Source organism: Microtus ochrogaster, linkage group LG2 (assembly GCF_000317375.1).
Source record: "Microtus ochrogaster isolate Prairie Vole_2 linkage group LG2, MicOch1.0, whole genome shotgun sequence".
Classification (NCBI taxonomy): domain Eukaryota; kingdom Metazoa; phylum Chordata; class Mammalia; order Rodentia; family Cricetidae; genus Microtus; species Microtus ochrogaster.
In genome coordinates this window covers 46,798,256-46,825,265 of record NC_022028.1, presented here as the reverse complement: position 1 = coordinate 46,825,265, position 27,010 = coordinate 46,798,256, and the positions used below count along the sequence as shown (strand labels likewise).

Here is a 27,010-nt window from a genome sequence, read left to right as displayed (position 1 = left end):
CCAGGCTAGAGACAAACAGAAGAACTCAGTACCAAGAGGGTGGTTCTAGATGCAGAGCTGAGCCGCAGGCACAGGGGCCTCTGGGTACTCTGTCTGGATAGAGGCTGAGTACAGGCCAAGAGGAAATGGAGAGATAGGAACAAGCTGCCCAAATGAAGCTGAAGTGTGTGTGTGCAGAGCTGGATGGAGCAGGGGTTAGCCATTGTCCCCCGTGCAACAGATAAAGCATCTGGGTAGGAACAGCGGCTCACTAGAGGCAAGGCTCCCTGGTGATCACCCAGGAGAAGGGAGGATTTGTTTTTGTTTTCTGGGTAGTTGAGAATTAGAAGTGGAGAAAGACATGAAGTCAAATTCTGGCCATTTAGCCCCACGCTCCAGAGGTTTGGGTGTGGCTCTCCAGGATAGCCATGGATGTTGGTCTCAGCTGCTTGCCCCCAATTCAGGCTGCATCCTCTGTTATCAGGTTCCCTCATGTAGAGGCTTCTCTGGGTTTTCATGGAAACAGGCCTTGTACTCACCAATTCCATCTGACCAGCTAGTAACGCCCCTTGGGAGTGCCCTCCCACCCACCTGCTCTCCACTGGCCCCAGACAAGTCTGCCTTACATATCTGTCTGCCATACCTATCTGTCTGCCATCCTCATACCCAGTAGACAGCATGCTAAGGTCAGACCTGATCATGTATCTTCTTAACCTATGACCTGTCCTGAGTCCCCTGTGACTCCTGACCACCCAGCCTTGTGAATCAATGTGTGTTGTTGGCTCATATGGTCATCTGGTGTATATCTCCTGTTCCTTTTAAGCCTGGCCTGGCTTTGAAGGTTCCATGGTTGCCAGGTTCTCTTACCGAGTCCCTTCACTCTGTGGGAGAGGGCTCCTTGAGTTCTTCCCAGTGTCCAGGAAAGCAGGTATGGGCAGAGATGCTGCTTACACGTCCTCACTGTGTTCCCAAGCCACACTGGGTGCTCACTAATATGAATCCAACATGCCTGTTTTCTCCTCCCTAGGACATCATTAATTCCATGAGCAACAGCCCTGCCACCAGCAAGCCCCCAGTGACATTGCGACTAGTGGTCCCTGCCAGCCAGTGTGGGTCCCTGATCGGGAAAGGCGGCTCTAAGATCAAGGAAATTCGGGAGGTATTGCCCACCCTTATTGCATGTCTCCCAACCAATCTGTAAGTGTATGCACCGATACTGCACAGCCTGATGGCTCAAAACGGGTTTGCAAACATAACACCAGTGAAAAACGGGTTGTGGGGAACCTTGCCACATTCACACGTGCACACAGTGACTTGTGCCAGGAGTAGCCCTGCTTTGCCAAGGACAAGAGCAAGGATGAGGGTGGAGGTCCCTGGGCAGGCAGGTTTTAGCATCCAAGTTCTGTGGCTCTGGACACACTCTGCTAAGAGATGCCCTTTTGTCCATCAGTCAGGTCCTACCTCCTGGGATGACACCTGGAGCCTGAACCTGATGTGGGTTTGACATTGAAAACATGTTACTTCAAGGGAGGCCAGGTCCTCCTCCTCCTTTTCCCCCCATCCCCCGTTTTTGTTTTTTTGAGACAGGGTTTCTCCGAAACAGCTCTGACTCTCCTAGAACTCTATCTGTATACCAGGCTGTCCTCAGACTCAGAGATCCACCTATCTCTGCCTCCTGCGTGCTGATATTAAAGGTGTGCACCACCATGCCTGGCCCAAGCCCTTCTCTTAAGCAGGAGGGCATCCACCCCTTGTTGGTTTCCTTCCTGTCCTCCTTCTGTGACTTAGAAGATGCCAGGTTCACTATGTGTGTGGCTTCCTAACATTGTCACTGAGGTCTGTGAATCCGAGTAGTCACTTGAGGTACGTGGTAGGCACACATCAAAAGCAGGCAGGACTCTGGCTTCCTGGCCTCCATGTAACCTGCTTCCAGGGAGGAAGAGTTCCTGGTGTTGGAAAGAGCACTCCTATCTGTTTCCCTGTAGATTCCTCTACAGATCCAGAGCCTCCTGTCCAGCACACTGGCTGAGATGGTGGCACCTTCCAGGAAGTCATAGCTCCCTCAGAGGTGTGCAGAGTCAGGGTTGAAGGAGGGAGACAGGAAGGTGACCTTTGGGTGGCAAGATGACCAGCTAAGGCCCTGTTCCTAATGAAGGTTTTCATGGTGCAGCCCACTCTGGATGCATCCCCGAGAGTTGGAGGTGTGTGGTGCTGTTCTCCTTCCAATGCCCCTTCTCTGCAGTCCACAGGTGCTCAGGTCCAGGTGGCAGGTGATATGCTGCCCAACTCCACAGAGCGGGCAGTGACTATCTCAGGGACCCCGGAAGCCATCATCCAGTGTGTGAAGCAGATCTGTGTGGTCATGCTGGAGGTATAGTACGAACATCATGGGCCAGCACACGCCCCTGCCCGCCTTGCTCCAGGCCGAGCTCACTCTCCGTTACTCTCTAGCATTGTCACTAAGCCTCCTGTGCCTCAGTTGACCCGAATGTTCGTGTGGTCACTTGGGGTGTGAGAGGATCAGACATCAAGAACGGGCAGATCCCAGGCGTGGGCTGGAGGGGCACTCTGCAAAGTGTCACCTGTTGGTAGCCTGTGGCCAGTGTCTGGATGTGAGTGGGAGGGCATGGGTGGGGGGGAGGGGACAGATCATGGGGTTTCAGCTTTTGAAGTAGTAACCACTCTCACCAGACAGAGGCAGGGGTGGTGGCGTGTAAGAGGAAGTCTCCTGCCTGTCAGACCTGCCGGTCTGCAGATGTCAAGAGAAGTGCTAGCCCGTACTCAGAGTAGGACCTGGACAGACCCAGGAAGATGCAATGTGCAAAGAAAGCTGTGGGTACAGACAGAAGACAGAAGAACCACCCAACAGCAGCACCAGACAGCAGCAGCCTCCTTAAGTTCCCATGAAGGGTGGAACAGAAGTCACAGTAGCCCCTGCACCATGGTCTTTCCTCAGACTTCCTCTGTGACTCTTCCCCAAGCAGGACCTTTAGCCGTTTGGAGCACTGCTGATCTCTGCCCTCCCATAGCCCAAGCTGACATCACTACCACGTCTCCACAGAACTAACTCCACCAACCGGCTGCCTTGCCATCTGCTCTGTGTAATTGCCATCATGGGCAAACCTCACATTTAACTCTTTGTGAAAATGTTTGCATAGTTCTATTTCCGTAAGCAATAGTTGTGAAGTTAAAGATAGCTTTTAAAATGTTATTCTCATGCAGTTTCCCCCGATGTTGGTCAGGGCGATAGTGTGGTCTGTTCACAGGAGCCCAGAGGCTGAGGGTCATGGCTAAGAACTTGCAACTCTTTGTACTGTCATCTGCCCCAAGCAATGAGAAGCACATGCTGAGCACATTGGCAACCTTGGAGTGGCAGTGAGTGACAGTAGCAGTTCTGCTAGACATGGGGGGGCCAGCTGCCCACTGCTTAGGACAGTAAACATCAGGGGCCAGCTGCCCACCGCTCAGGACAGTGGACATGGGGGGCCAGCTGCCCACCACTCAGGACAATGGACATCAGGGGACCAGCTGCCCACCACTCAGGACAGAATATGTGTCCTTGCCAGAAGTTCTTAACAGACTTCCAAGCTAAAGGGAATGGGACCAATGCCTGGACTGTATCAGAACTCACATCTCTAGATGATATCAGAGAAACATGGCCACGCACATTGTGAATGTCATCGGCGGAGACTGACCTAACAGAGACATCCCATTCTCGTTTGCATGATGCAGTTTATAGAAGCTGAAAAGAGTGGCCCCCGCACCAGGAAGGAAGACATCACAGTGAAAACAGCCTCATTTCCACCTGGAGAACAGCTACGAAAAGGCATGGATGAATCCAAGACCCAAATTGTCAAAGGCCTTTCAAACTTGCTTAAGGGGTGTGCCCTTTCTACCCCACAGTCAAGGAAAGCAGTGCCCTCGGCATGTGCACGTGGGTGAAAGCTGCAAAGAGAGCAACTTTTGCTTTTATGGACCTCCTGCCTCAAATCTAGTGCCTCCTGCACCTGTGAGAACAGCCTGCATGCCTTGCCTCCCTGGGGATGTTGATGGTCTGTCTGAGCCCAGAAGGTCACTGTGGGTGGGTAAAAATGAATCTCGGCCTTCTGAATGGGCACAGGGAGCTCCTGTGTTGGGAGGGTAGCAGCCTGGAGCACAGGTGATTGGCTCTAGGATCTGGAATACTTGGCAGACACGATGTAGCAGCTACAGTCTGTGCTGCACACTGGGGAGCTCCTGGCATAATCTTGTACCACAGACCTGGGTACTATCCAGGAAGCCTCAGCAAGCCAGGTTTGCACAGAGGCGTTTAGAGACATTTTTTAGGACCCCAGCAATGGGAAATATGGGCATTCCCAAGGGACAGCTCAGACTATGTCCTTCATATTACTGTCAGCTCCAGGGTAAGGAATGTTCCAAGGTCACAGCCTCAGCGGCTCTGGTAGACTGTGACCATTATCCTTGCAGGGATAGTTACTTGTTGCTGTAACAAAACACCTGCTAAAAGCAATAGCCACATTGCCAAGAGAAGACACCTATATTCTGGACACACGGGTAGTCAAGGAAAATTCCAGACTTTGACATTGTGGAATCTCGTTTGGCCTCTGTGAGCTACCTAATGTTTCACTGGTGAAACAGAATGAATGATTCTAAGCCACTCTATGAGCACTGCTGTAGGATAAGCAGAGAACTTGGGTTGCTCAGCATCGGTTCCCATGGCAGTTGTGCTCAAAGTTGGCTTTCTCCAGGGACTCAAGAGTATTTTCTGTCAAAGGATGCAAGCTGCTCCTCTGTGAAGTCACTGCCTTATGCCTTCTACCTTCAGGATCCCCATGGGACCATACCAGGAAAAGGGTGGCAACAGGGGGCCTGGCATGCATAGCCAATGGGGGTCAGCTGCTAGCAGTCCCTTTCCAGCCAGCAGGTGATCCACCTACCCTGGCGTGCCTGTGGAATCTTGCCCCCGCCTGGTTAGCCATGGGTCTATTGAGGGTAGGTAGCAAACAGTGCAGGCCTGGGAAAAGGAATGTCCATCCCAAGGAAGAAAACAATGAAGATAAAGAATCTGGCCTGCCTCAGTGCTGGGGGCAGGGTCATCTCCTTTTGATGTCCCTGGTTGTCCCCTCCCCTCACTGTTCTGGCCTGTGGAGCCTTTGCTGGCCATATTTGAAGGGCTGGGGGTTCCACAGAGGGGTGGGCATGGGAAGGCAGCCCAAGGCCAACAGCCAAGCTGTTCTAACCGCTCTCTCCCTCTCCTGTCCCTTTTCCTAGTCCCCACCGAAAGGTGCCACCATTCCCTACCGCCCAAAGCCCGCCTCCACCCCTGTCATTTTTGCAGGTGGTCAGGTAAGAGCCGACCCGCTCGCGGCCTCCACTGCCAACCTCAGCCTTTTACTGCAGCACCCGCCGCTGCCCGTTAGTGCACTCAGGTTTTCTCGCCTTCTCACGTGCACGTCTCCCGCCCTGCGATGGACACAGAGCTCTCTGGCTCACCCCAGGCAGTGGGAGGGGCCTGGGGGGCACACCTGCAGCTCACAGCTACATTTCCCAGCGAGATCCCTGACTGAGACAGGAGAGACCTGCAGACTGATGCACATTTAGGTGCTGCCTAACAATCCTGCCAAGCCTCCTCTGTGGATGTTGCTGGACAGCTTCGGTAGTTAGTGTGCAGAAACATTGTGGGTGATCATGGCTTGTGTTTGAGTCCCCCAGAGCTGTGGGAACCCGGGTTTCATTTTCCTGAAGCACATCCAAGACCTTACCATATACGCAGGGAGTGGCAGGCACATCCCTGTGAGGAGATGAATTACCTCAGGCTAGCTCATCTTTCACTGTGACTGGGATCCATCCCTACTACCACTTGTGTGCCTGAGTAGACATCCTCACAGGCAGAGAGCTCACATTTACAAACCTGTCCTTGGGGATTTAGTGGCCAGTGTCTGCTTCCTAGAGAAGGGGGCTGGAAGGTAAGATGGGGAACAGCTTCTGTCTGAGTAGTGCTGGCCAGGAAGGGAGAGAGACTGGAGAAGACCCCGTTCTGACTTCCTTACGTCCTCACCAAAGCTCAGATGCCCACCTTGGCCATGAGACCCGTCCACACAGATGACTTAAACACGGACAGCCAGGGGTCCACCCAGAAGAGCTCTGTGTCCTGTTGGCCACGATGTGTGTCTTTGTTCAAGGGAGAGTTAAGTCAGAGACTCCCCATAGGTGACCCAGCTGGCAGAATAGACACAGGGTTTTACTTTAGTATTCAAAAGGAAAAAGACATAGACAACTTTTTTCTTCTCATTATAAGGGAGTCTTCCTATACCTTTCTGGGAAACAAGCATGTGTAGCGTGTGTGGGTCAGACCTGCTGCCCTGTTTTATACATGGATGTATGTGCGCATGTGCACTCATGCATGCACACACACACACACGCAGAGTCTCCTGACTCAGGTCCTCCCCATTGTTTGCAGAGAGTCCTGTGCTGTTAACAGACCCAGGATGTGACACACCCCACCTACAGCAGGTCTTGCCAGCCTCATGCCCGAGGCTCAGGGCAGTACTTTGGACCATGCTGGCATCAGCTATATGGTCACACAGTCCATTGCCAAGCCCATCAAATCTCTGCCTCCATTGTTCTCTCCAGATTCAAGGCTAGCTGACAGTGACCAGTGTGAACTAGCTCTCTGTCAGGAGGAAATACGGGATTTTATTCAGAAAGCCCTTATGCAATGAAAACTATATGGTGTGGAGTCACAGCCTCGGTTTCAAGGGCAGAGCACTCCAGGAGGGATCATGGCCAGGATCGCCTATGAAACAGTCAATAGGACCCCTATTCCAGTCATAGCACTGAAGGTCACTGTGCTCTTATGTTTATCCCCTGACAGTGTTAGCCTTTCAAAGCCCATCACTGTTCCCTTGGAACTGTCTGGCCTGGCCTTGATTGCCCTGGCTATACACAGGACAGACTCTCCTGAGCCATCCTGCAAGGAGGCAGTCTAGTAGGAAAGCCAGAATACAAGCTCAGGAGTAAAGATGGAAATTAGCTCTGTGCCGGTCCCCTCCAGGACCCCACCCCGAGGAGGCTGCCTATGTGTCTGACACTTTAGGTGAGCAAAGGAGAGGCCTAGAATCCCTACCAGCCGACTCTGCAGCCACTGTTACATACTGGCCAAGCTAACAACCCCGGGCAGAACACACTGAGACATGTGACAACCATGTAAGGGCCCAGAATCAACAGTTACCTCGGCTGAGCTCCTGGGTCCGGCTCAGACATACAGGACTCAGGGAGCAACGGGCCAGGCCAGAATGATGGCATGTCCCTTCCTCAGTGATGCTCCCTTGGGTAACAACTGGGAGATCATTCCTGGTGGCAGTTTTCCAAGAGCCAAGACTATGTCCCAGCCCCATTCCTCACATCCCAGCCCCATTCCTCACAGAGCAGATACCTATCTCTTTCTCCGTGAAAGTGCCATATCTTAAAGGTTATTTTTTTCCTCTGCCAGCACAGCCAGGCCATCCAGCACAGACTTTGTTTTTACCGGAACTGTGTCTATTTCAAAGCTGCCCTATGGCTGGGTCCCTGTTAGGTAGTCACATGGCTTTGAGCTCCTGAGTTTGGTTGTGACAAGAATTAGCACATTTATAAAAAATGTGGGAGGGTCTGGGTCCATAGAAGTGACACATGGTCCTCTGAGGTAACCCTCTCAGATGCCCTGAGACCTCAAGGGTGGTCACAGGTCAGACCAGCAAGGCGATGGAAGCCATGTCCTTATGTCTGTGCCTCCACCAGGATGGTACCTCACTACCCGAAGTCAGACAGTTGTCTGTCGTCTTGCCCTCCCTTGGCTGTGTTGTCTGTCTGTTGTCTGAGTTCCCAAAGGGCATCATAGCTGAAGGGGATGTTGAGGGCTTTGCTATCCCTGGGGCTTCAGGGTGAGGCTGGGTGGCTGCTGTGCTTGGCACAGTCACAGCGAGGAAGCTAAATGAGCCTTGGGGAGACCACACTGACCTTCAGAGAGGGCGCTCCCTATTTGAAGAGACTCTACGTAAAATGCGGTAATAAAAACAAATTAGGTCAGTGCTGTGACTGATTCAGACCTATTCGTTAGTACAGCTGTGGCAAAACTCGCTCTAGTTACTTTTAAAACTTTTGTTTTCATTTAAATATCTTGAGGGCAAAATCTTTCCCCAAAGTATTTGCTCTGATGACCAATAATCAGCGGCCCTCTTACTGGAGGTTAAATGGCTCATCTGTAGTCTACAGGGTTGGAGGGTATCAGGCTTAGAAGCAGGAGCTGGCCTCAGCTCAGGGAGGGGGCAGTGACACTCACCAGGCGTAATTGAGACTCTCTGCCCCCATCTTAAGCAAACAAGGACGGGTGGAGATGCACACTGATGGAAAACACTGGTTCTAGAAGGTTCTTGTCACACGAGGGTGGGTCGCCAGTGGCTGTCTAGCTGAGGTCCCACCACATCCCAAGCTGACTGTCTCTCTCTTTCTCATTCTCCTCTCCAGGCCTACACAATCCAGGGACAGTACGCCATCCCCCACCCAGATGTGAGTTTTCACTCTGCCTCTCTTCTAGCCTTTTCTTCATTATTGTGTACCTTCCTGCATGTTGCTGTCGATTGCTACTAATATTAATATTACACAATAATATTAATCAGTTTTTTTCCCTGTCTCTGATGTCTGTTGTATCCATATGACCTCAGATAACTTTTTAACCTCTTAGCACTAATTCTTGCTTGTGTTGAGGACTTGGCCTGACATCAAATTGCTGCAGTCCAGGGCTTCCCTCCCACACACAGGCCTAGCATTTGGTGGTCCTACCCACTCCCATAATATGGGTGTTACATGCTGGCCTGGCAGAGTATAGCTTACCACCTGTGGCCAGGGTGGGCAAGGCACTTCCTGTGCACTTAAGTCAGGTGACATTATCAGAACTATTCCATGACAGTGTCCTAAAAAGGCTATTAAATGTACCTGGGCAAGACAAAGTTGCTCTTCAGAGAGCCCAAATTGAAGCACGAATTTTACCTGTGTACAAAGCCTGCTGAGAGAAGGGGGGGGAGCTTTTGCTTCTTCTATGGTTGGTAAGATCCCGAACGTGGAAGTGGACTCCTGGGCTTGAACCTACACCTCTCTAGCTGGACCTACCGCCTGTTCTTTGGCCTAGGTCTGTTTGAGTATCTCCTGGTGACGTGACAGTGTGAGTGTATGGTCTGTATTTGGAGGATTAAAAGCCTCCCGAGGGTGCCTGTGGGGGACACAGAGAGAGTCTTAGTCTGCCTCTTGACTCACCTCCAGTGGAGAGCTGAGTAGAAAAGGAGGCACAGGGGCCACCTGGAGTGATGGTTACACCGAGCCTGCAGGGGCCAGGAGATAATGGGCAGCAGCCACGAGAGAAGGTCATTGTTTAGGGGCCTTAGAGATGCTAGTGGGTAGGGCTGTTCTAGGAGATGCAGGAGGGGAGAAAGGTGCCCAGCCTCATAGTATTGGGAACTGAACCTAGGACCTCAAACATGCTAGTCAAGTACTCTACCACATAACTGTATTTCCAGCCTGGGCCACCTCTTCTTAACACGTTTTGAACATGTGTTGGGTTTAGGAGCTCCCCAGGACACCCCCATGTGTGCACTGCTCAGTGCCCTGAGACACTCTAGCACTGGCCGGGGCACTGATCTTGCTGCCATTCTTTGCAGACCTTGGCTTCTGAGTGGGACTGGAAATAGATGTGTATCAGGGAAAGATTTGTAGGCAGGGCCCAGGGGTCTCAAGAATTAACTGCCGCTAAATAAGCATCTGAAATATGGATTCACTGTTGCTGCATGGAGATTCCTGTAGTGAAAAATACATGCTGCCTTTTTTTTAACCCTTTGATAAAACAACACACAAACAATCGAGAAACACGGATTAAAAATCGCTGCCCGGGCATAGCCATACCCACAAGGCCATGTTCGATGATTCCTGGTTACAGACTGGCTGTGCTGTGTGAATTCATAGTACCTCACTCTGATCATCATGGCAGACACATGTGCCTTCGGCTACTCAGATGCCGAGACTGTGGGCCTCCAGGCACCCACGAGCATGTTCACCCTGAGCAGAACATACCACTAGGGCTCTGCTCATCCTGTCCTCAGCTGCCGATGCCAAGTGGAAGTAGAACCTATGAACTCATTACAGAAAAGGGTGACCACTGTGAATGGGTGATAGAACTGAGTCAAAGGACCAGGGAGGGCCAGGAAGTCACTTCCGGGATGGCCTTGTCTTGTGCTGCTGGGGCAGACCTGGAGGGCAGGCTGTTGGGGTTCAGTGAAGCTGTAGACTTAGGGAATTATTCTATCCCTGCTGGGAGGCTATTGGAGAGATTCAGGCTTATCGGTATTTACCCCAGCAAAGCCAGATGTTCAAGGATGATCTGAAGGTGTCTGTGGGTTTCTGTAGCTGAGAAAACTGAAGCTCTCGGTGTCCCTTGGGCAGGGTAGACCCTGGAGTTGGTGAAGCGTGTATATTTCAGATCCAGCCGATTTACAGACCAGTGAGGCATGTGTGCAAGAGACAAGTCGTGGTTGGTTTTTCTGGTTGATTTCTGTGTCAGTACCGTGTTGTACCCTTTCTCATAGAGTTCTCAGGATCTCTTAATGGGTAGTTTGTAGATTAGTGCAGCTTAATTTAAACTAATATACAAGTGTTGCTATTGCCGCCTATGCACTGTGACGTTTTAATACTTGATGCTGTGCTGTGGATGCCTGTATTCTTCTGACGTTCAGATATTCAGACCTAATCACAAAGGTGCCAGTATTAGGAGGCAAGGTCTCTGTGGACTAAGTGGGTCTTTGGGGTTCAGCCTCATGAGTCAAGAGCATCTGAGGAGCTGACTGCCCTTCATCTCTTCCACCATGTAAGGACATATAGCATCTGGGGTGCTGTTCTGGAAAGTGAGCAGGGCACTTACCACACACAACTTTCTGGCACCTTGATCTTAGACATAGCTTCTGTGTTTGGGAGCAGCAAATTTATGTTGTTGACAAATTGCCCATTCTAAGGTATCCCTTAGAATAGCAAGAATGATCTAGAATCTTGGCTGTTCATCACGAAATGGCTTTTCCTATGAACATTAGCCTATTTTCTTTGGCAAGGTTATATGATTTGTAAGCAAAAAGTCCATCTTCTAAGGGTACCTTTATCATATACAAAATTGAAGACTTGGCATGAGCCACATGAAAGGAAAAGAAAATGGCCATTCTGCAACATGGCTAATGAAAGTCAGGATGATTTTTATCTGGGCCAAGTACTTGGGGAGATTTTTAAAGCTTAAGTTTCTTTGGATGCAAATATGGCTGTAGAAACTGTGAATCCTTGATGGTGTCATTGAGTACAGAGTTTGTCTCAGCTGCAGTGGCAGCTATCACACTCGCCTGAATATGCAGGGCCACAAATCAGACATGGAATCTACCACGAGATTCACCCCTTAGATCTGAATACACCTTGTCTAGATGAGAACGTGTTCCTTTTCCAGACCCCATTTTAAGCAATGTTTTAAATCAAGATTCCACAACACAGCCCTGAACTGCAGAAGCCCTGTGGTACATGCCCAGCACAGCCCAGCGTAAGTACTCCGAAGCCTTGTGAAGTGCTATCTGCTTTTACATCCACTTCTCTCGGGTGGCTGGCCACTCAGCCGTAGAACGTGTCTGCTTGTCCATTTCTCTAGAATGGTCACTCAGCTTTGCAAAGTGTCCAGGCACTTTTGCATCCCATAAGTATCAGTCAGGTGTGGTTTCAGAAATACAAAAGGGAAGCAGCATCACGCCACAGGAGTGATGCAGAAGGCACACAGACAGGTGAGCAATGGGCAGACCACTTGGTCCCTCTCGTCTGTGTTTCCAACGCCTTCCTTGAATCAGTGCAGTCACATAAGAAGGGAGAAAAACCACAGATGGTCTGAGTTTACATGAAGCCATGTCCCTATAAAGCCATTATAAGTTGAAAGTTATCCTAAGTTAAAAATTACACAAATACCTCTAACATACTGACCATTCCATGTGGGCACTGCCACACTGGCTGTTAGCTGCTTATCCTGAGGATCAGAGGACTCGGGGAGCTGCCTGCAACTCGTCGCTGCTACCCAGCATAGAGAATATGGTCATCCGGTGCTAGCTCATAAAACTGTCAAGACTCCCAAGTACAGTTTCTCTTGCTGCACAAGAGCAGCCTAAGTCACTGTCTACTGGGAACTTCAAAGCTACTCCACCCTCCCCCGGGTACAAATCTCTGACTTTATCTCCAGCTTCCCTCACTCAGCACCCCCACTATTTAAAGGGGTACTGAAAGCGAGCAAACGTGAAATGACAGCACGAAGATATCGACAGAGTATGTCTCTGTACGCTAACCTGACTATGCGTTCTCACTTGTGCCCTGTGCTCTAACCTGCACCTTGCACCAGGCTGGGAAGTAGACTTCAGGGCCATCAGTCTCGCATCACAGAAGAGGGTAGGTCTTAGAGGTCCCCTGGGCAAGGATCACTGGGAGTGAGTGGGAGAACTGGCATGCCAGTGTGTCTGCAGCAACCATTTAGCAAAACCTCTTGACTTGGTAGGCCTTTGTTCTTTCGTTGGTACATGTTGAAATTATAGAGGCATTTAGCCTGATGCTGCATTAGAAATGCTCTTCATCGTGCCGTTTGAGGCGATGGTACCTTCTGAGATAGAATGCGCCCTGATGAACACAGTGGCTATCCCCAGCGCTACAGAGTGTTGCACAGCTATCTAGCATGCTTCCCCTCCCCTCCTATCTGTTCGGTATCTACTTCTCAGTCTTGTGGGAGTGGGTGAGAATGCCCTCCCCACTGATAGTGAGAAAGAGACAAGCTAACAGCACTCCATGGCCATCAGCTGTCACTAAACCTTCTGGCTGCTCAGTGGGCCTTTTTTGGTTCTACCTACTAGTAGGCAGGGCAACTACAGTAGACCTCACAAAACTGAAAGCTCAGGTAGCCTTGTTGGCTGAAGTTTAGCCTTTTCTTCCTTCCCTGATCTCCTTTGTGGGTTCTTCACTGCCAAGCCAACCGGCGCCTTGGTTCTGGCACATCCTCAACCTCCCATGCCCCCATGTGACTTAGTAACATAATCAGAACCTAAGAAGACACTGTGGAGGAGGACGAGCTGATCCTGTGCAGCCATTAGAGCCCAGAAAACACCGTGAAGAAGGACGATCTGGTCCTGTGTAGCCATTAGAGCCCAGAAGACAATCTGATCCTGTGCAGCCATTAGAGCCCAGAAGACACCGTTAAGGGGAACGGATCTGGTCCTGTGTAGACATTAGAGCCCAGAAGACACCAGGATGGAGAGGGATGCCCCAGAAGTCTCTAGAATCAGTCCAAGAAGCCAATCCTCACAGTTAGCTGTCCCAGCAAACTTCAAAAGGATAAACAGAAATAACCTCTTCTATAAATAAATGAAAAGTATGTGTTAACCTAAAGGCCAAAGTCAAACCCCAGAGACAAGTGAAAGAACATAGCAAAGGAACAGCAGCGAGAAATGCAGTCGGCTTCTCACCAGAGATGGCATAGTAGCAGGAAGTGCTACCATCCTAAAGTCTGTCTCGGGGGAAGGACTTCAGTGCAGCCATTTGTAGAAAAACAGAAGCCACGGGACCACAGCCATAGCCTCCTGATGTATGCCATTCAGGGAAGAGAAGGGGCAACTCAGGAGGAAGCTGGTGGTGAGCAGAGAGAGCAGCCGGCATTTGAGAAACACAGATCTACAGAATGAGTGTCCTCCTGTTAGTGCTTTCTAACTGCTAGGTTAGACTGCTAGGTTAGCGCAGCAGAACTGAACGTGTAGAGATACCAGAGCACACATGCTGAGCACGTAGAGTGTTGCTTAGCACGCATAAGGCCAAGGCCCAGGCCCAGTCCTCAGTACCAGGTACAAGGAGAGAAGCACATACTAGATCAGGATGTGGGTGAGGGAAGTAAGACAACGGCTGGGTCACTGTGCCGTCCCACTGGACTCGAGTGACCAGAGCTGGGTCACTGTGCCATCCCACTGGACTCGAGTGACCAGAGCTGGGTCACTGTGCCATCCCAGTGGATTCTAGTGGCTAGAGGTTAAGATGGGGTTAAAACTTAACTGCCTATGCCGAATTAAAAATTGAAAGTGATCACTAACAGAAAAGGAGTAAGTTGCCTAACACTGGTAGAAGAAAAGAAAATGATGAGGAGCAAGCACTCCAAACGTTGAAAAGTGAAAGACAAGAAAATCCCTGGAAAAGTAGAACAGTAGAACAGTTAAAAGTATCAAATAAAATGGCAGAAAATAAAAGAACTTAAAATTCCAGTTTAAAAAAAAAAACCCAAAGGCTGTCAGACTATATAATTTTTAAGGTAAATAGATAAGTATAAAACTGGAGAAATTTCATTTGTGTTCTTTCAAGAGACGTGCTCAAAGGATGAGAAGCCCCATAATTGAAGAGTAGAGAGCAATACTAAGGAAGTGTCCACCAAAAGAAACCTGGAGAGTCTGATAAACACCACAGAGGAACTGCAGCGTCTTCCCCTCCCCAGGAGTGACATATTTCCCTCTCAAGTATGTTGTCCTGATATGATTGCCATGCTGAATGTCATGCCAACACAACTGTAGAATCCCAAGAAGTATTTGCAAAATTTGATCACGTACCCGACCATGAAGCAGATTTCAGAATTTGGAATCATATAGGTCATACTCTTAATGTAAAACACTAAGTGTGAAACTGATAAGGAAAGGTGACTTTGGAGGGGAAGGCAGGCAGGTCTGTGTGATTTCAAGGCTAGCCTGGTCTACACAGTGAGTTCCAGGACAGCTATGGCTACAGAATGAGACTGCCTAAAACAAAACCAACCAACTGACCAGACAACAACAAAATCTGCCTTTGTTGCCCAGCACTCTGGAGGCAGAGACAGGCAGATCCCCGAGTTCAAGGCCAGCCTGGTTTACAGAGTAAGTTCCAGAACATCCAAGGGTAAACAGAGAAACCCTGTCTCAAAAAGCTAAGCCAAACCGAACCAATGAAGCAAAACCCTGTCTTTTGAACCGTCCAAACAAAAGTTCCCACAAAGTGAAGAGATGGAGTCGGTCATAATTTCAAAGGTACCAGTTCTTCCCAGGATGACGTACAAGTGCAGTGAAAATCCAGACCCCCCCAAAAGACCTTTTAATGAAATTATATTGATTTCAAAGTTGCATGAATGAACATAGGCCTAAAATCCTGAAGGTCTCATTAAGGAACGTGATAAAGGGATTGCCTTTATAAATACAAAGATTTACTGTAGGGTGACAGTAATGGGCACAGTGCAGTTTGGGTCCAAGGAGACATTGGGAGCTAGCCTGGTCTGTTGATCTCTAGGCAGCACATGGTCTGGAGGTGCTAGGTGAAGAGGCCTGTCCTGCCCAGCTTTCACTGCACTCCCAAGAGAAGGGACTGTCTACAAATAGTGCCCAACGGTGAGTCATCCAACGCTGGTTCTTCCTGAAAACCTCATGCATCAAGAACTCCACAAGGGGAAAGGGTAGCGCGTTTAGAAAAAAAAAAATACATAGGAAAATATCTGTCTGTTGTTCTCTGGTGAGGGAAGGGCTTCCTAGAGAAAGTACAAACCCAGGCCAGAGCTGGCAGTGTTGATATGTCAGCTTCTCTTGAAAGGAACATTGGAGAGGTCTGTGCAGTATCGAGTCAGCACCAACTGACCCTTTTGGAAAATTGGGCAGAAAACACAGCTATTCCCCACGATGCAATGAAGTACAGATTAGTAGGCGCCTCTGCCCGAGTAGTTGGCTCACTGCCTTCATTTCCTCGTGATTCACTGAGCTGCAGACTTAAGCCCTTAAAGTGGGAAGAGCCATAGGAGTTCCTACACTGTGACATCTTGCCTCTTTTCTGTCTGCTTGATGCCTGTCTTTCCTTTCTTGCTCCTTCTTATATGTCCCTCCTCAATAATTTGGAGGAAAGGGTTTATTCAGCTTACATTTCCTGTTCACAATCCATCAGTGAGAAAAATCGGGGAAGGGACTGAAGTAGGAACCGTGTTAGAAAGCTGCTTACTGGCTCATGTTCAACTACCTTTCCTGTATAGCCCAGTCCTATCTGCCCAGAGATGGTGCTGCCCCATGCCCAGGCCCTCCCACATCAGCCTTCAATCAAAACAATCTCTTATAGATATGGCCACCGACCAGTTCAATCTGGACAGCTCCTCAGTTGAGATTCCCTTCTCACCGGTAACTTTGGGCTGTGTCAAGTTGATAATCAAAGCTAACCAACAAGCTACTCCTTGTCAGCTTAACACACAAAAATATCACCACTCAGCCATAACCTTCCCTTTCTCATTTGTCCCCAAGATCTCACATTAATATCAAAAATAGAATACATTACAACTTTTAAAAGTCTTACAATCTTTAAAATTTTCAACAATTTAAAAGTTGAGTCTTTTTTTTAATACAAAGTCTCTGTGGTCCCCTATAAAATAAAATGTTTTAAAAAAAAAAAGTACATTACTTCTTAATCCAAAGGGAAGAACTGGGCTAGAAAAAGAACCAGATCAAAGCAAAACCAAAATCAGTAGTGAAAATCTAGATCTTGTTACTCAGTATCTGGCACCTGGGATTCATTGATGACCTCTGGGGCCCCTAAGGGTTTGGGCAACTTTGTTAGTCACTGGCTTGCTGCCCCAAACTGATCTTTTTATGTGACATAACTATCAAAAAGCAAAAGTGGGAGAGCTCTCAGCACTGAATCCTTCCCACAGTTGTGGAAATTGAGTTGTAAGGTAGCCTGATGAGAACAGAGCCGTGCCAAGAAGAGGATCTTGTCTACGCTCCACTCTCACAGGTGCTACCTCAGCAGATGCCCACCGAGGCCCTTCACACACTGGCTAATCCTGTCCCTATGACGTCGCTGCATTTGCTTGCTAGTGTGGCCATATATATAAGAAGATCTATGGCAATGGGGGAGAAGTTAGAGACTCTAAGCCTCTGAACATCAGTCTGGATATGAGCAAAGCCAGCTTTATAGGTCCTATGGTTTGGTTTGCCTGTACCCTGTAGTCAGTGGACTCTGAAGCCCACCCTGAGACCAGCAGGCGACAAAAGCATAGTGCATATGGGCAACTGAAAATCCTTGAAAACTCATGGTGACTACTAGCCCTTGCTGATGCATGGCCGCAGCCCACAAACTGCTGCGTAACCAGATGAAAGAGCCAAGGCCTGGAGTCTGTGCACAGCTGCTCCATGTTAGATCCATCAGCCTCGTTCCCTTGGCACTTTGCCTACATGCCCTGTTCGATATTCCACTGCCCCTGCCATCTTGAACCATCCATTGCTCCTTAGTCTCTGGGAACTCAGGCAGATGAAGATAGCTCTATCCTCAGGGGTGCAACATCGCAGCCAATGGACACAGAAGTTTAGAAACAGTGGATATGATTGGAGTATAGCTGCTAAAACCCGCTAGGCCTGCAGGCATCCACACTAACACACTTGCAGATCCAAACAGGGCTGTACTTTCTAGGGTACCTTTCTGTGGTGTGTATCAGAAATGCTGCCTTCACCAAGGCTTCAAGGTGGAGTAGACAGGGTCTTGAGTCCCTCAGGCCCTTCCCTGTGGAGCCTCCCATCCCACCTGGAGGCACAGTGTTAGTCTTGAGATATGGCCTGGTAACAGGACTTATGGACATGTTCTTCTGCCTTCTGCCAAGCCACTCTAGCAGCTTGGTGTGCCCACTTCTGTAGAGTCAGAACAGACACAGATGCAGGCCAAGTTCAGGATGCAGCCAGGTCTCCCCTGTGTAGCCCAAGAAGCCAGGCACGTCTAAAGCGAGTGGAGCTGCAATTAGGATCGCCCATCCTGCCATGTTTCTGGGGAGGTCAGACACGGGAAAGAATGAGTATCCCGGGCCAAAGTGGCTTTTACAGATGCTAATACCATAAAGCCTTGTGTTTATGCACCAAAGTTCTGTTTCAGAGATGTCACCCAGAAGCCACAGACACCCAGCTTCCAGAATCAGGAAAGGGACGACCAGCCAGCAAGCACCCCAGAAGCCATCCTGTAGGTCAACATGGACTCCACTGGCCATCAGGAAGGGCCAGGCCGAGGCCATCCCCCGTCTTCACGGGGCACTAGTCTAAACTTGAGGGTACCTTACACCTAGGAAGCTAGTGCAGGAAGGAAAGCTCCTTGAGACATCTAGACCAGCCACTTCATCCTGTGACAGCAGCACAGGACCCTCATTCACCAGGCACCAAAACAGAGGCACAAACAGCCCTGTGCCCAGGTGCCCACTCCCTGGCCTTAGTGCCTCTGTCAGTGTCCCACAGCTCTGTCCCCTGATGGAGGCAGCCACAATCCAGGCCAGACTCCAGAACCCCACTAGTTGACATACAGCCTTGCTGGGACCCGTTGGAGGAGAACGGCCAGCCTTCCCTGTAGGTATGCTGTTCTGCCTGCTGGGCCCCATCCCACTGGAAGCCCACACCCTCTGTACCAGTGCCCTAGATTCTCAAAAGGTCAGTGTGGTTCAGAGCCGACGTCCATCCTAGCCTGCTCCTCTGCTCAGAGTATGTTTTCTGATGTTCTTTGTTAATTTGAGAGTGGGGCTCAAAGAAAATGAACAAGCTCTATTTGTGAAGCTGCGTGGCTGGTGGGAGCAGAGACGTGGCCTATGGGACAGTGGGGAGCAGGATCAGCGCTGCCTCCATGGAGAGCCTCGTCCTCAGGGGCCTCTGCATCTATCACTTGTGCCCTGTCCCCCACATAAATTGAGAAGGGGATTACAGGGCAGGCGGGGAGCTCTCCTTGCTGTTCCCTAGCCCTCCTTCCCGACTCTACACATGAACATTGTGTTAAAGTGAGGCCTGTTGGCCAGGAGGTGAGTGAAGGCTAGCAGGAAGTTGGAACCGTGGCAAGGTTTAAGAATGTGCTAGTTTCTTAGGAGCCCAGCTGGCCCTGCTCTGTGTCCTTCAGACCTTCCTCTCAGAGCCCCACGGGCCCTGGCCCCTCCCCTCCTCACTAGCCTGGTAAGGGAAAGGCACAGCTCATTCAGTTTCTTGGCTGCTGGCAGCCAGGCCCATTGGTTCCCCCCAGGCCAAGTCCTTGCGTCCTGCTGCAGTGTCTGCCATGTGTCCGCATGGCCCCTCTGAACCTCTCTGTGCAAAGTTCTGTGACTGCCATTTTTAACTTGGTGTGACTTGTACTCGATGACAATAACCTTCTTAGCTCTCGTGTCCCTCCTACCCCCAGCAGTTGACCAAGCTCCACCAGTTGGCCATGCAGCAAACCCCCTTTCCTCCCCTCGGACAGACCAACCCCGCTTTCCCCGGTACGTACCCAGCTGCCCTTTTCTGACCTTCTCTTCTCACCTGGGGACTCGCTTTCTCTTTCTGAGCGCTATTCAGTGCAGCGCGTAGCACAGGTGCTGGCCAAGCTCTGAATGCTGAATCTTGCAGTGTTAGCACAGTGGGCTGCACACAGCTGAGGCCGGGCGGGTCAGTCCGTCCTCCATTGTGGATGACTTTACCACTCCCCGGTTTCCTTCCGTGTTCTTGCCCTTTGAGGTCTTATGTGCGTTGCTGGGCTCTGTGTCACCCACAGTCCATCCCCAGGTGGCTTTTCCTACAAAGGCTTCTACCTAGCCACGCTTGGAGCACATCTTTTTCCCAGATCTACATTCTGAAAGCAGGAGTGACCCCAGCCTTAGTCGGTGCAGCCCTGCCTAGGATAGCACGGACAGAAGCTAGCCTGCACTCAGGCCTGTGGTGAAGTGATCAGAGAGGCTGGCCACAGCCTGCCTGGGCATCTGCAGCAGGGTGTCTGTCCCTCTCCCAGAAGCAGAGCCACCTGGTGGCTATGGCCAGTGAAAACACTGGCCACGCACGTCGGCTGTGCATGCTCCAATCATATTTTGAGCTTTCCTAGTTGAAGGGACCTTGCTTCTCTCCTTGAGGGCAAAACATTAAACCTCTCTCTTCTTTGCTCTCCAGGAGAAAAGCTGCCTTTACACTCCTCCGAAGAAGCTCAAAATCTGATGGGCCAGTCGTCAGGTAAAGCAGACCACAGAACTGGGGCAGCAGGCCAGGGGACATGTAGAGGACAAGGGTACCCACATCCATGACATCTGAGTGTCTAGCACCCACCCAAGTCGGCTAGCAATAGACAATTTCCAGGGGCACAGGCTGTGGACTGAGCCATGGGGACCACTCAGGAGCCAGGTGGTGATGGAACTGTTGATTGTTGGTGACCGGTGGGTCTGAGCACGCACAGAGTGCAGGTGGCCTGAGGAGAACCGTTAACATGAGGAGAACCGTTCTGAGTTGCCACTTGCTCTCCAGCTGTGCAGTGTGTACTGAGAGCATGACTGTGGGGGCCACGGGATGCTATGTGCATTTCCAAGATGAGTTTCCATGGAGATAGGCACAGACTTAGAGGATGGGTCTGGGCTGGCTGTGTCTACACCTTCTTCTGGCTTTCATTTAAATGCCTGCTCCCGGGACACTGCAGGGTGTCTGGTGTCTGGAGACTGAGGCACAGCCTCGGGAAAGGCGATAGGCTGGAGCTGAGTGTTCTCTGGGTCCTAGGAGGGAAATGCCATACACGTTATACTCGTGAGCCACCATGGGTACACACAGCCAATGCTGCAGCCTCCTGGCTGCCACCGTGCTTTGATGGGACAACTTGACCAAAGCCCTTGAGACGTGCAGCACAAGTTCATGTGCGTGAACGTGCACTCACATGGCAGCCACAGGAAGGGTGTGTGCTGAGACAGCCATTAGCTGTGTGGTGAAATGCAGCTGGCTCGGAAACCTTGTCCCCAGTAATGGCTTTAAGTGGACAGACAAGCCCTTATCTACCCTCTTGACGTTGGTGTCACTAGAAAAGGATTCTCGCTCTTCACTCAGTCGAGTGTCAAATCCAACAGTTATACCCTGCTGCCCCAGGAACTCCTGCTCAGCTTTCTGAGAGTCCTAGGGAACCCTTTCAAATGACATTTTACAGGTCTCTGCTCCTGGAATGTGTATAGGCTCCTAAATAGCCAAATAATTGTGTTAAAAACTTATTAGAAGAAAGGGGATAGAAACTCCAGACTTCACTTGTAAACAGAACTGCAAAGTTGGGATGAATCAGTTTGTTGAGCACTTCCACCTGGGCCTGACTGCTTGCCGCCTGCCGTTGGGGTCATGCTCTGGCAGGAGCCACTAACCATGTGAGACAAGACAGTGAGGAGGTCATCCACCCGGGGAGTGGAGCAAGGCCAGAGCAGGAGCCGGGAGAATGAGGGGCTTGCTGGGTTGTTGTGGGGGAATCCTGCCTATACGGATATGGTACTGAAGATCCAGGGAAGAGGCAGGACAGTAAGAGCACAGAGTGAAGAGAGGACCTGGGTTCTGGGGCACTCTGAAGGGGTGTGGGTAGAACTGGCCATCTGGAAAGGACAGAGTCTGGGGTCTGGACCTCCCGTCCCATGTTGGATCTTTGCTGAGCCTAGAGGCAAGAGATCAGCTCTGGAATGTGCAGGCCTGAGCTGTCTGTTGTTGAAATAGAGTGGCTGTGTACAGATGTGCTGGCCCAGAGGTATAGCCATTGCACCTTCCCCTGTGGCAGCCCCTGGAGTGTGTTGTCACGTGACTGAGGCAGGAGAGAATTAGCGCATGGACTGTGAGAAGTCGCCTGTTATCTGGAGACGTAATGAGACTCGCAAAGGTGAAACCTGGGATTAACCATGTGCAGTGGCCTTTGGTGAGAACTGTGTCGAGCAGTTAACAATACCTGCAGCAGAACCATATGGAATCTCGGGAGAGCAGAGTGGGGCACAGCACCCACAGTCTCCCTGAACACAGGGAGGATAAGCATTACATGTCAATGTGGCCCATGTTGCCTGTGAGGGCCTGAAGTGTGATGGCTGCCCTCTTTTTAGCTCAGGGCCTGCCAGGCTGTGTGTTCAAGGTGTGCAAGTTTCTTCTGAGAGAAGCTGGAACTCTGGAGGTTGGGTTACACCTGAGCCTGGATCCTTGGGTGGTGCTGGTCTTTACCTCAGCCAGCCCAGGGAAATATGGACAGGTCTGGATATGGCAATCAGCTGTTTCCCTTCAGCCTAACCTTGTTCCCTTGGTGTGCCCAGGTCTGGATGCCAGCCCCCCGGCCAGCACTCATGAGCTCACCATTCCCAATGATGTGAGTATGCCCCCTGCACCCTTCTGTCCTCACAAAGACTGTCCCAGGGACAACTCTCAAGCCCTTCCTTCGCCACCTTAAACTGATAGAATGTCCATGAAAGATTCAGACAACAAAAGAGCCCCAGGCACAGCATGGGGACTCAGAAGTTGGCACCAGGGCTAGGCTGGGCATCTGTGGTAACAGCAGCAGCAGCCTGGCGTAGGGACCTGGAGAGTGGGGTGGTCCAGGAATGTTCTGGAGCGCTATGACTCGCACTGGAGGTTTGAGTTCTCTGGGACACGAAGGTGGTTGAATGTCACAGGTTGTCTCCCTCAGTTTACCCTCAGGAACACCACACGCTGTGGTCTCAGGGCTGCTGGCAGCACACATTGTCCTCCCAGGCTGAGCAGGGGCCTGGGGAAGTGGGAGCAGTCTCCAAAAAAAATGGATCACCCCCAAACAGTGAGACCAGCGAAGGAGAGTCCATGTCTTTGAGAGTAGCTGCCAGCATAGCAGAAGGGACAGTCTCTGTGTGAGCCATGCAGGGTTATCCCCGTTCCAACTTGTACAGTATTTACGCTATCTCTGCCCTAAGCTACTTTGTTTTGAGACAGTCTCTCACCAGGACCTAGGGTTCACCAATTACACTAGGCTGGCTGGTCGCAGAGGCCCAGGATCATCCCAGAAGTCTTTGTAGGGAGGGAGCTGCTCCTTAAGCAGTGTCCTCAGAGCCTACCTTTCACCCCACCCAGGAAGGCCATAGGATCTATGGCATAGATGGTTCCTGCTCACCCAGACCTTTCCAGAAAGGTCTAGGCTACAGGCAAAGATGCAGTCTCCCAGAGCCAATAGTCCACACTTGATGGCCACCACAGTCATGGGCAGGAGGAAAGAAACATGATTATCCTGACAGTTTGTGTCTCTCTCCTGGTCACAGTGAGTCAGGCCAGTGTCCATCTGTGTCCTCACCCCATCCGCAGAAAGACACAGATGGTGGTGTATCTGTCCTCTCAGGTCCATGCAGGCCTTCAGAGGCTGAAGCCCAGGCCTCTAGATTACCAGGCCCAGAATTCGTTCCTAAAGGCCACTGCAGAGCCAACTAACTGCCCTACAGCATTCCGTAAAGCTCAGGCCTATCCCTGGTGAGTGACTCACTTGCCTGGAGTATTTTACTGGGAAAGGAAGCTAGGATTCCCACACGGCTGTGAGAGGAGGGGGCCAGTCAGTGTTGGCACAGTGGCTGGGAGTTGGATGGGGATTACAGTTACGGAACCTCTCCTGCTTTAGCACGTTCCTATAGCTTTCTTTAAATAGGCAATGAGAAGAAAATGGGTGGGAATAGCATGAGCTTGGGGCTGTGTGTCGGTGGGGTCCCAGCGAGGCTGAGTGGAAGAGCACCTTGATACTACCAGCTGGCGGCCTCTCCTCAGCCAGCCTAAGGGAGTCTCACAAGCAGCACCAGCCACCTCCCATACCCATAAGAGCAGTGCCCACCAGTGTCTGTGTTGGGATCCAGGTGGGTTCCATTCCAGAACTCCCAGCATGAAGGAAGGAGAGAGGTTTAGAGCACAGGCCACAGGACACCTCGGGATTTTGAGGTGTGAACCCAGGAGGGTGAGCCACCCATGAAACACACCAAGGTGTAAAGAAGAGGGTACAAATCCTGATGGGAAAGGGAAGGGAAGGGAAGGGTCATCTGGGGCTAGGACGGTCAGCATCCTCCAGTGCAGGTTGGAATGAAGACAGCAGTGTAATAAGATCTGTGCTGTGGGGTTGACAAGAGTCACCCACACCTGAGTGACACCAGAGAGGAGAGCTGATCACGGAGCAGCTGGGGGTGGGGGTGAAGGGCACGCATCCCCATGGTGTACCTTTTAGAGACATGCGGCCTCAGCACAGGAGCCACTCTCCTACCCGCGGCTACCTTACCTGACCTAGCCTTGGTCACAGAAGAGCCCCATAGCTTTTCTGCCACAGAAGAGAGCACGGGTAGGCAGGTTAGTTGAGCCATGGTTGTGTGCAGGTCAGGAAGCCCTCCCTGCCACAGGAGCAAGCACCCTTGGAAGAATTGACACAGACACTAGGAACAGGGGCAGGCTGTGGGCAGAGCCCAGAGAGGGGAGCAGTGGGGGGGACTGGGAAAATGAGGACCCGGTGGGGCCAAGAGATACAAGGACATGACAAGATGCTGAACAGCTCAGGTTTCCCTGGAACAGGGGTTTCACTCTGTTCATAAAGAAACCCCCTTCACAGCTCAGTGAGTGAGATTGTCAACCAGCAGACTGCCTTAACCGTGAGCAGAACAGTGGTACCCATTGTGCAGGCCCTGGAGCAGACTCTCTTCCTGTACCTCTCTGCCCAGCCCAACCTTCTGCCTGACACCTCACTGCATTAAACAGCTTGTGTCCAGTCCTCAGGCCGGGGTCCAGACAGCCAGGTGCAACAGAACCACTGGGACCTGAGGTACCGACTGGCTGCAGCCCCGGCTCTCAGGCCTGTCCATCCAGTGTCCTTTTCCTTACCCCAGAGCACACAGTGCGGGCGTCTGGATGTGGGAATTCTGTTTAATCAGTGACGGAAGTTGAGGGCCTCATCCGGCTCCTCTGCAGTCTTTCCTGGGGTCCAGGATGCCTCCACCATGGGACAGGGTAGACTGAGAGGCACGCTCGTCCCTGAGCTGCCTTAGAGATGGCCCTCACTCCTGATGACTTCCTTGACCACAGGTCTGTACCCAGTAAACACTTCACCAAGCAGATACCAGAATTGTACTCTGCTTCATCTGAGAGCATCAAAGATAGGTTTCAGCAACAATGACCGTGAGGTGCTCCTTAGTGTCTGTGGTGCTCCCTCTTCCTGTAGACCCGTTCTCCCTGTGAGGGTACCCCCAGAAGCCTACACCAGAGCTGGTGTGGGATTTCCAATGCAGTCTGCATCGTCTGTCTTCAAGTTACTTCTGACCAAATAGAGGAGCCAGTGGGGTGGTGACCATTGTCGTGTTATATGGACTTTTTCCAGCGGGACACTGAGCAGAGGTGATAAGACTGTCAACAGGCAGAGCCAGGCCCTCTCTTGTGTTGTCCCAGGGACCAGTCTCAGGGCTTTGCAGTGCCTATTTCTTCCACAGCACTGAGTTCATAGGCAGAGCTGGAGCCTGTCCCCTTGGGTGTTCCCGCAGGGCTCTTAGGGATGCCATGAAAGGGACGTTCTGGGCTGCTCTCTAAGAGATTCCTCCATCGTTTCTTCTAGCTTATAGGCTGCATAATTGGACGCCAGGGCACCAAAATCAATGAAATCCGGCAGATGTCTGGAGCGCAGATCAAAATCGCCAACGCCACTGAAGGGTCGTCAGAGCGTCAGATTACCATCACAGGGACCCCAGCCAACATCAGCCTTGCCCAGTATCTCATCAACGCTAGGTGAGTGATTTGTAGGCTTCGGGGCCCTCCACAGGTCCTCGCTAACTGTGGCCTGCAGCCCTTGCTGATCCTGTAAAGTCCAGGCATGTGGGGAGGCATATGATAGAGTCAGACTCCAGACTCACGGGCCACTCTGTTCTCCAACAGGGAGCTAGAAGGCTGTGCCTGTCTGCCTCAGGCAAGAGGTGCTGACAGACTTGTAGTAAGTCTGGAGTAGGACTTAGGAAAATGCCGAGCTCCTGCCTCACCTGCCCTAGATCCACTATAAACTACCATCCTCAAACTGCTCAGGGTCCTACCCACGCACAGCTCCTATGACGGCCGTGAAGCCCCTGCTTAAAAGTCTGGAGCCCACCCTCACCCCTAGAGGCAGGCTGGTGCTTAGCCCCTGGGCCAGTGCTCCAGCCTGGCAGGACCCCAACTCTCCCAGCAGGACTGAATGACAAGCACAGGGACAGGTAAAGCTCCACAGGTGTGGCGCCCATGGCCCCTAAATGGTGACCTGGAAATGGAGCGGTGCCCTCCCCCACTGTCCCATCTCATAAGTCTATGGTGTGTCTCTTGTGCCTTTGTCTATTCCAGGCTGACGTCTGAGGTCACCGGGATGGGTGCACTCTAACGTACCCAAGATCCTCCATTCCACACATCGGATGGCTCCAGCCTGCAGCCTCACCAGCCGGCACACTGTACAGACCGCCTGTCCTTCCTTGCAGATATGAATAGAGCGTTTCTTTACAAACAGACGGTAGTACGTGTCTGCCCACTCAGGCCCTGTGCGCTCCGTGTTAGTGTAGCCTTCACGCATTGGCATGCAACTCTTTACTTTAATGCTCAACGTATTCCCAAATGTGATGTTTCAGAGATTTATTCCTCAGTATTCATGTGACTGTCTGTTTAAAAGTTGGTTTGATGCTCTAACAGCACTTCCTATGTCCTGCTGCCCCTTGTTCTTAGAGACCCTCCTCTCTCAGCTGGTCTACGGATTCATTCCTACCCTAGGTTGTACGCAGGGAGCATTTGGAAGAGGAGGGACTTGGGGGTGTCTATGGAGCAAAGCAGAGTGCCAGAGGGCGGGTGGGACCTTTGCTTTACTGGGATATCTCGGGGAGGGGGCACTCATGGCCCCCATATGTCTTCCAAGATGACTAAGAACAAGGACTTGCCAGAAAGTTCATCTCCCCCCATCAGAGTTCAATAAATGTCGTGTTCTTCCCCCGTGGCTCTGGCTTCTCTCTACTCCCTTATCCTCAATGCCCATGCCCACCCATGAGATACACCAGTATCCAGCCTGAGAGTCAGAAGATTTGGGTTCTCTTGCCCAGGTCCTAGAGTGCCAGGTTCCAACCTGTAAAGCTGCCCAGCATGGAGACTACCTACGTCTGACCTGCCAGGGCACCAGCCACACAGTCTTCCACCATACAAGGGGCCTTGCTTCTACACTGCTGCCG

General features: G+C 51.2%; 1 protein-coding gene across 10 annotated transcripts in view; it reads left to right on the top strand.

The window, feature by feature from the left end:
* The window catches only part of Pcbp3 (poly(rC) binding protein 3), a 183,206-nt gene extending 156,425 nt beyond the window's left edge, over nt 1-26,781 (top strand). For 3 of the 10 annotated variants that reach the window (XM_005360234.3, XM_026785590.1, XM_026785591.1), the window contains 9 exons: nt 1,007-1,138; nt 2,222-2,350; nt 5,251-5,394; nt 8,485-8,526; nt 19,237-19,315; nt 19,977-20,036; nt 22,112-22,164; nt 25,393-25,562; nt 26,145-26,781. In XM_005360234.3, the coding sequence (XP_005360291.1) occupies nt 1,007-1,138; nt 2,222-2,350; nt 5,251-5,394; nt 8,485-8,526; nt 19,237-19,315; nt 19,977-20,036; nt 22,112-22,164; nt 25,393-25,562; nt 26,145-26,181 (846 nt within the window). In that variant the 3' untranslated portion in view covers nt 26,182-26,781. The remainder of the gene's footprint in view (nt 1-1,006; nt 1,139-2,221; nt 2,351-5,250; nt 5,395-8,484; nt 8,527-19,236; nt 19,316-19,976; nt 20,037-22,111; nt 22,165-25,392; nt 25,563-26,144) is intronic. The other 7 variants (XM_013351246.2, XM_013351247.2, XM_005360235.3 and 4 more) reach the window with 7 other exon arrangements.
* The last annotated feature ends 229 nt before the right edge of the window (nt 26,782-27,010 follow it).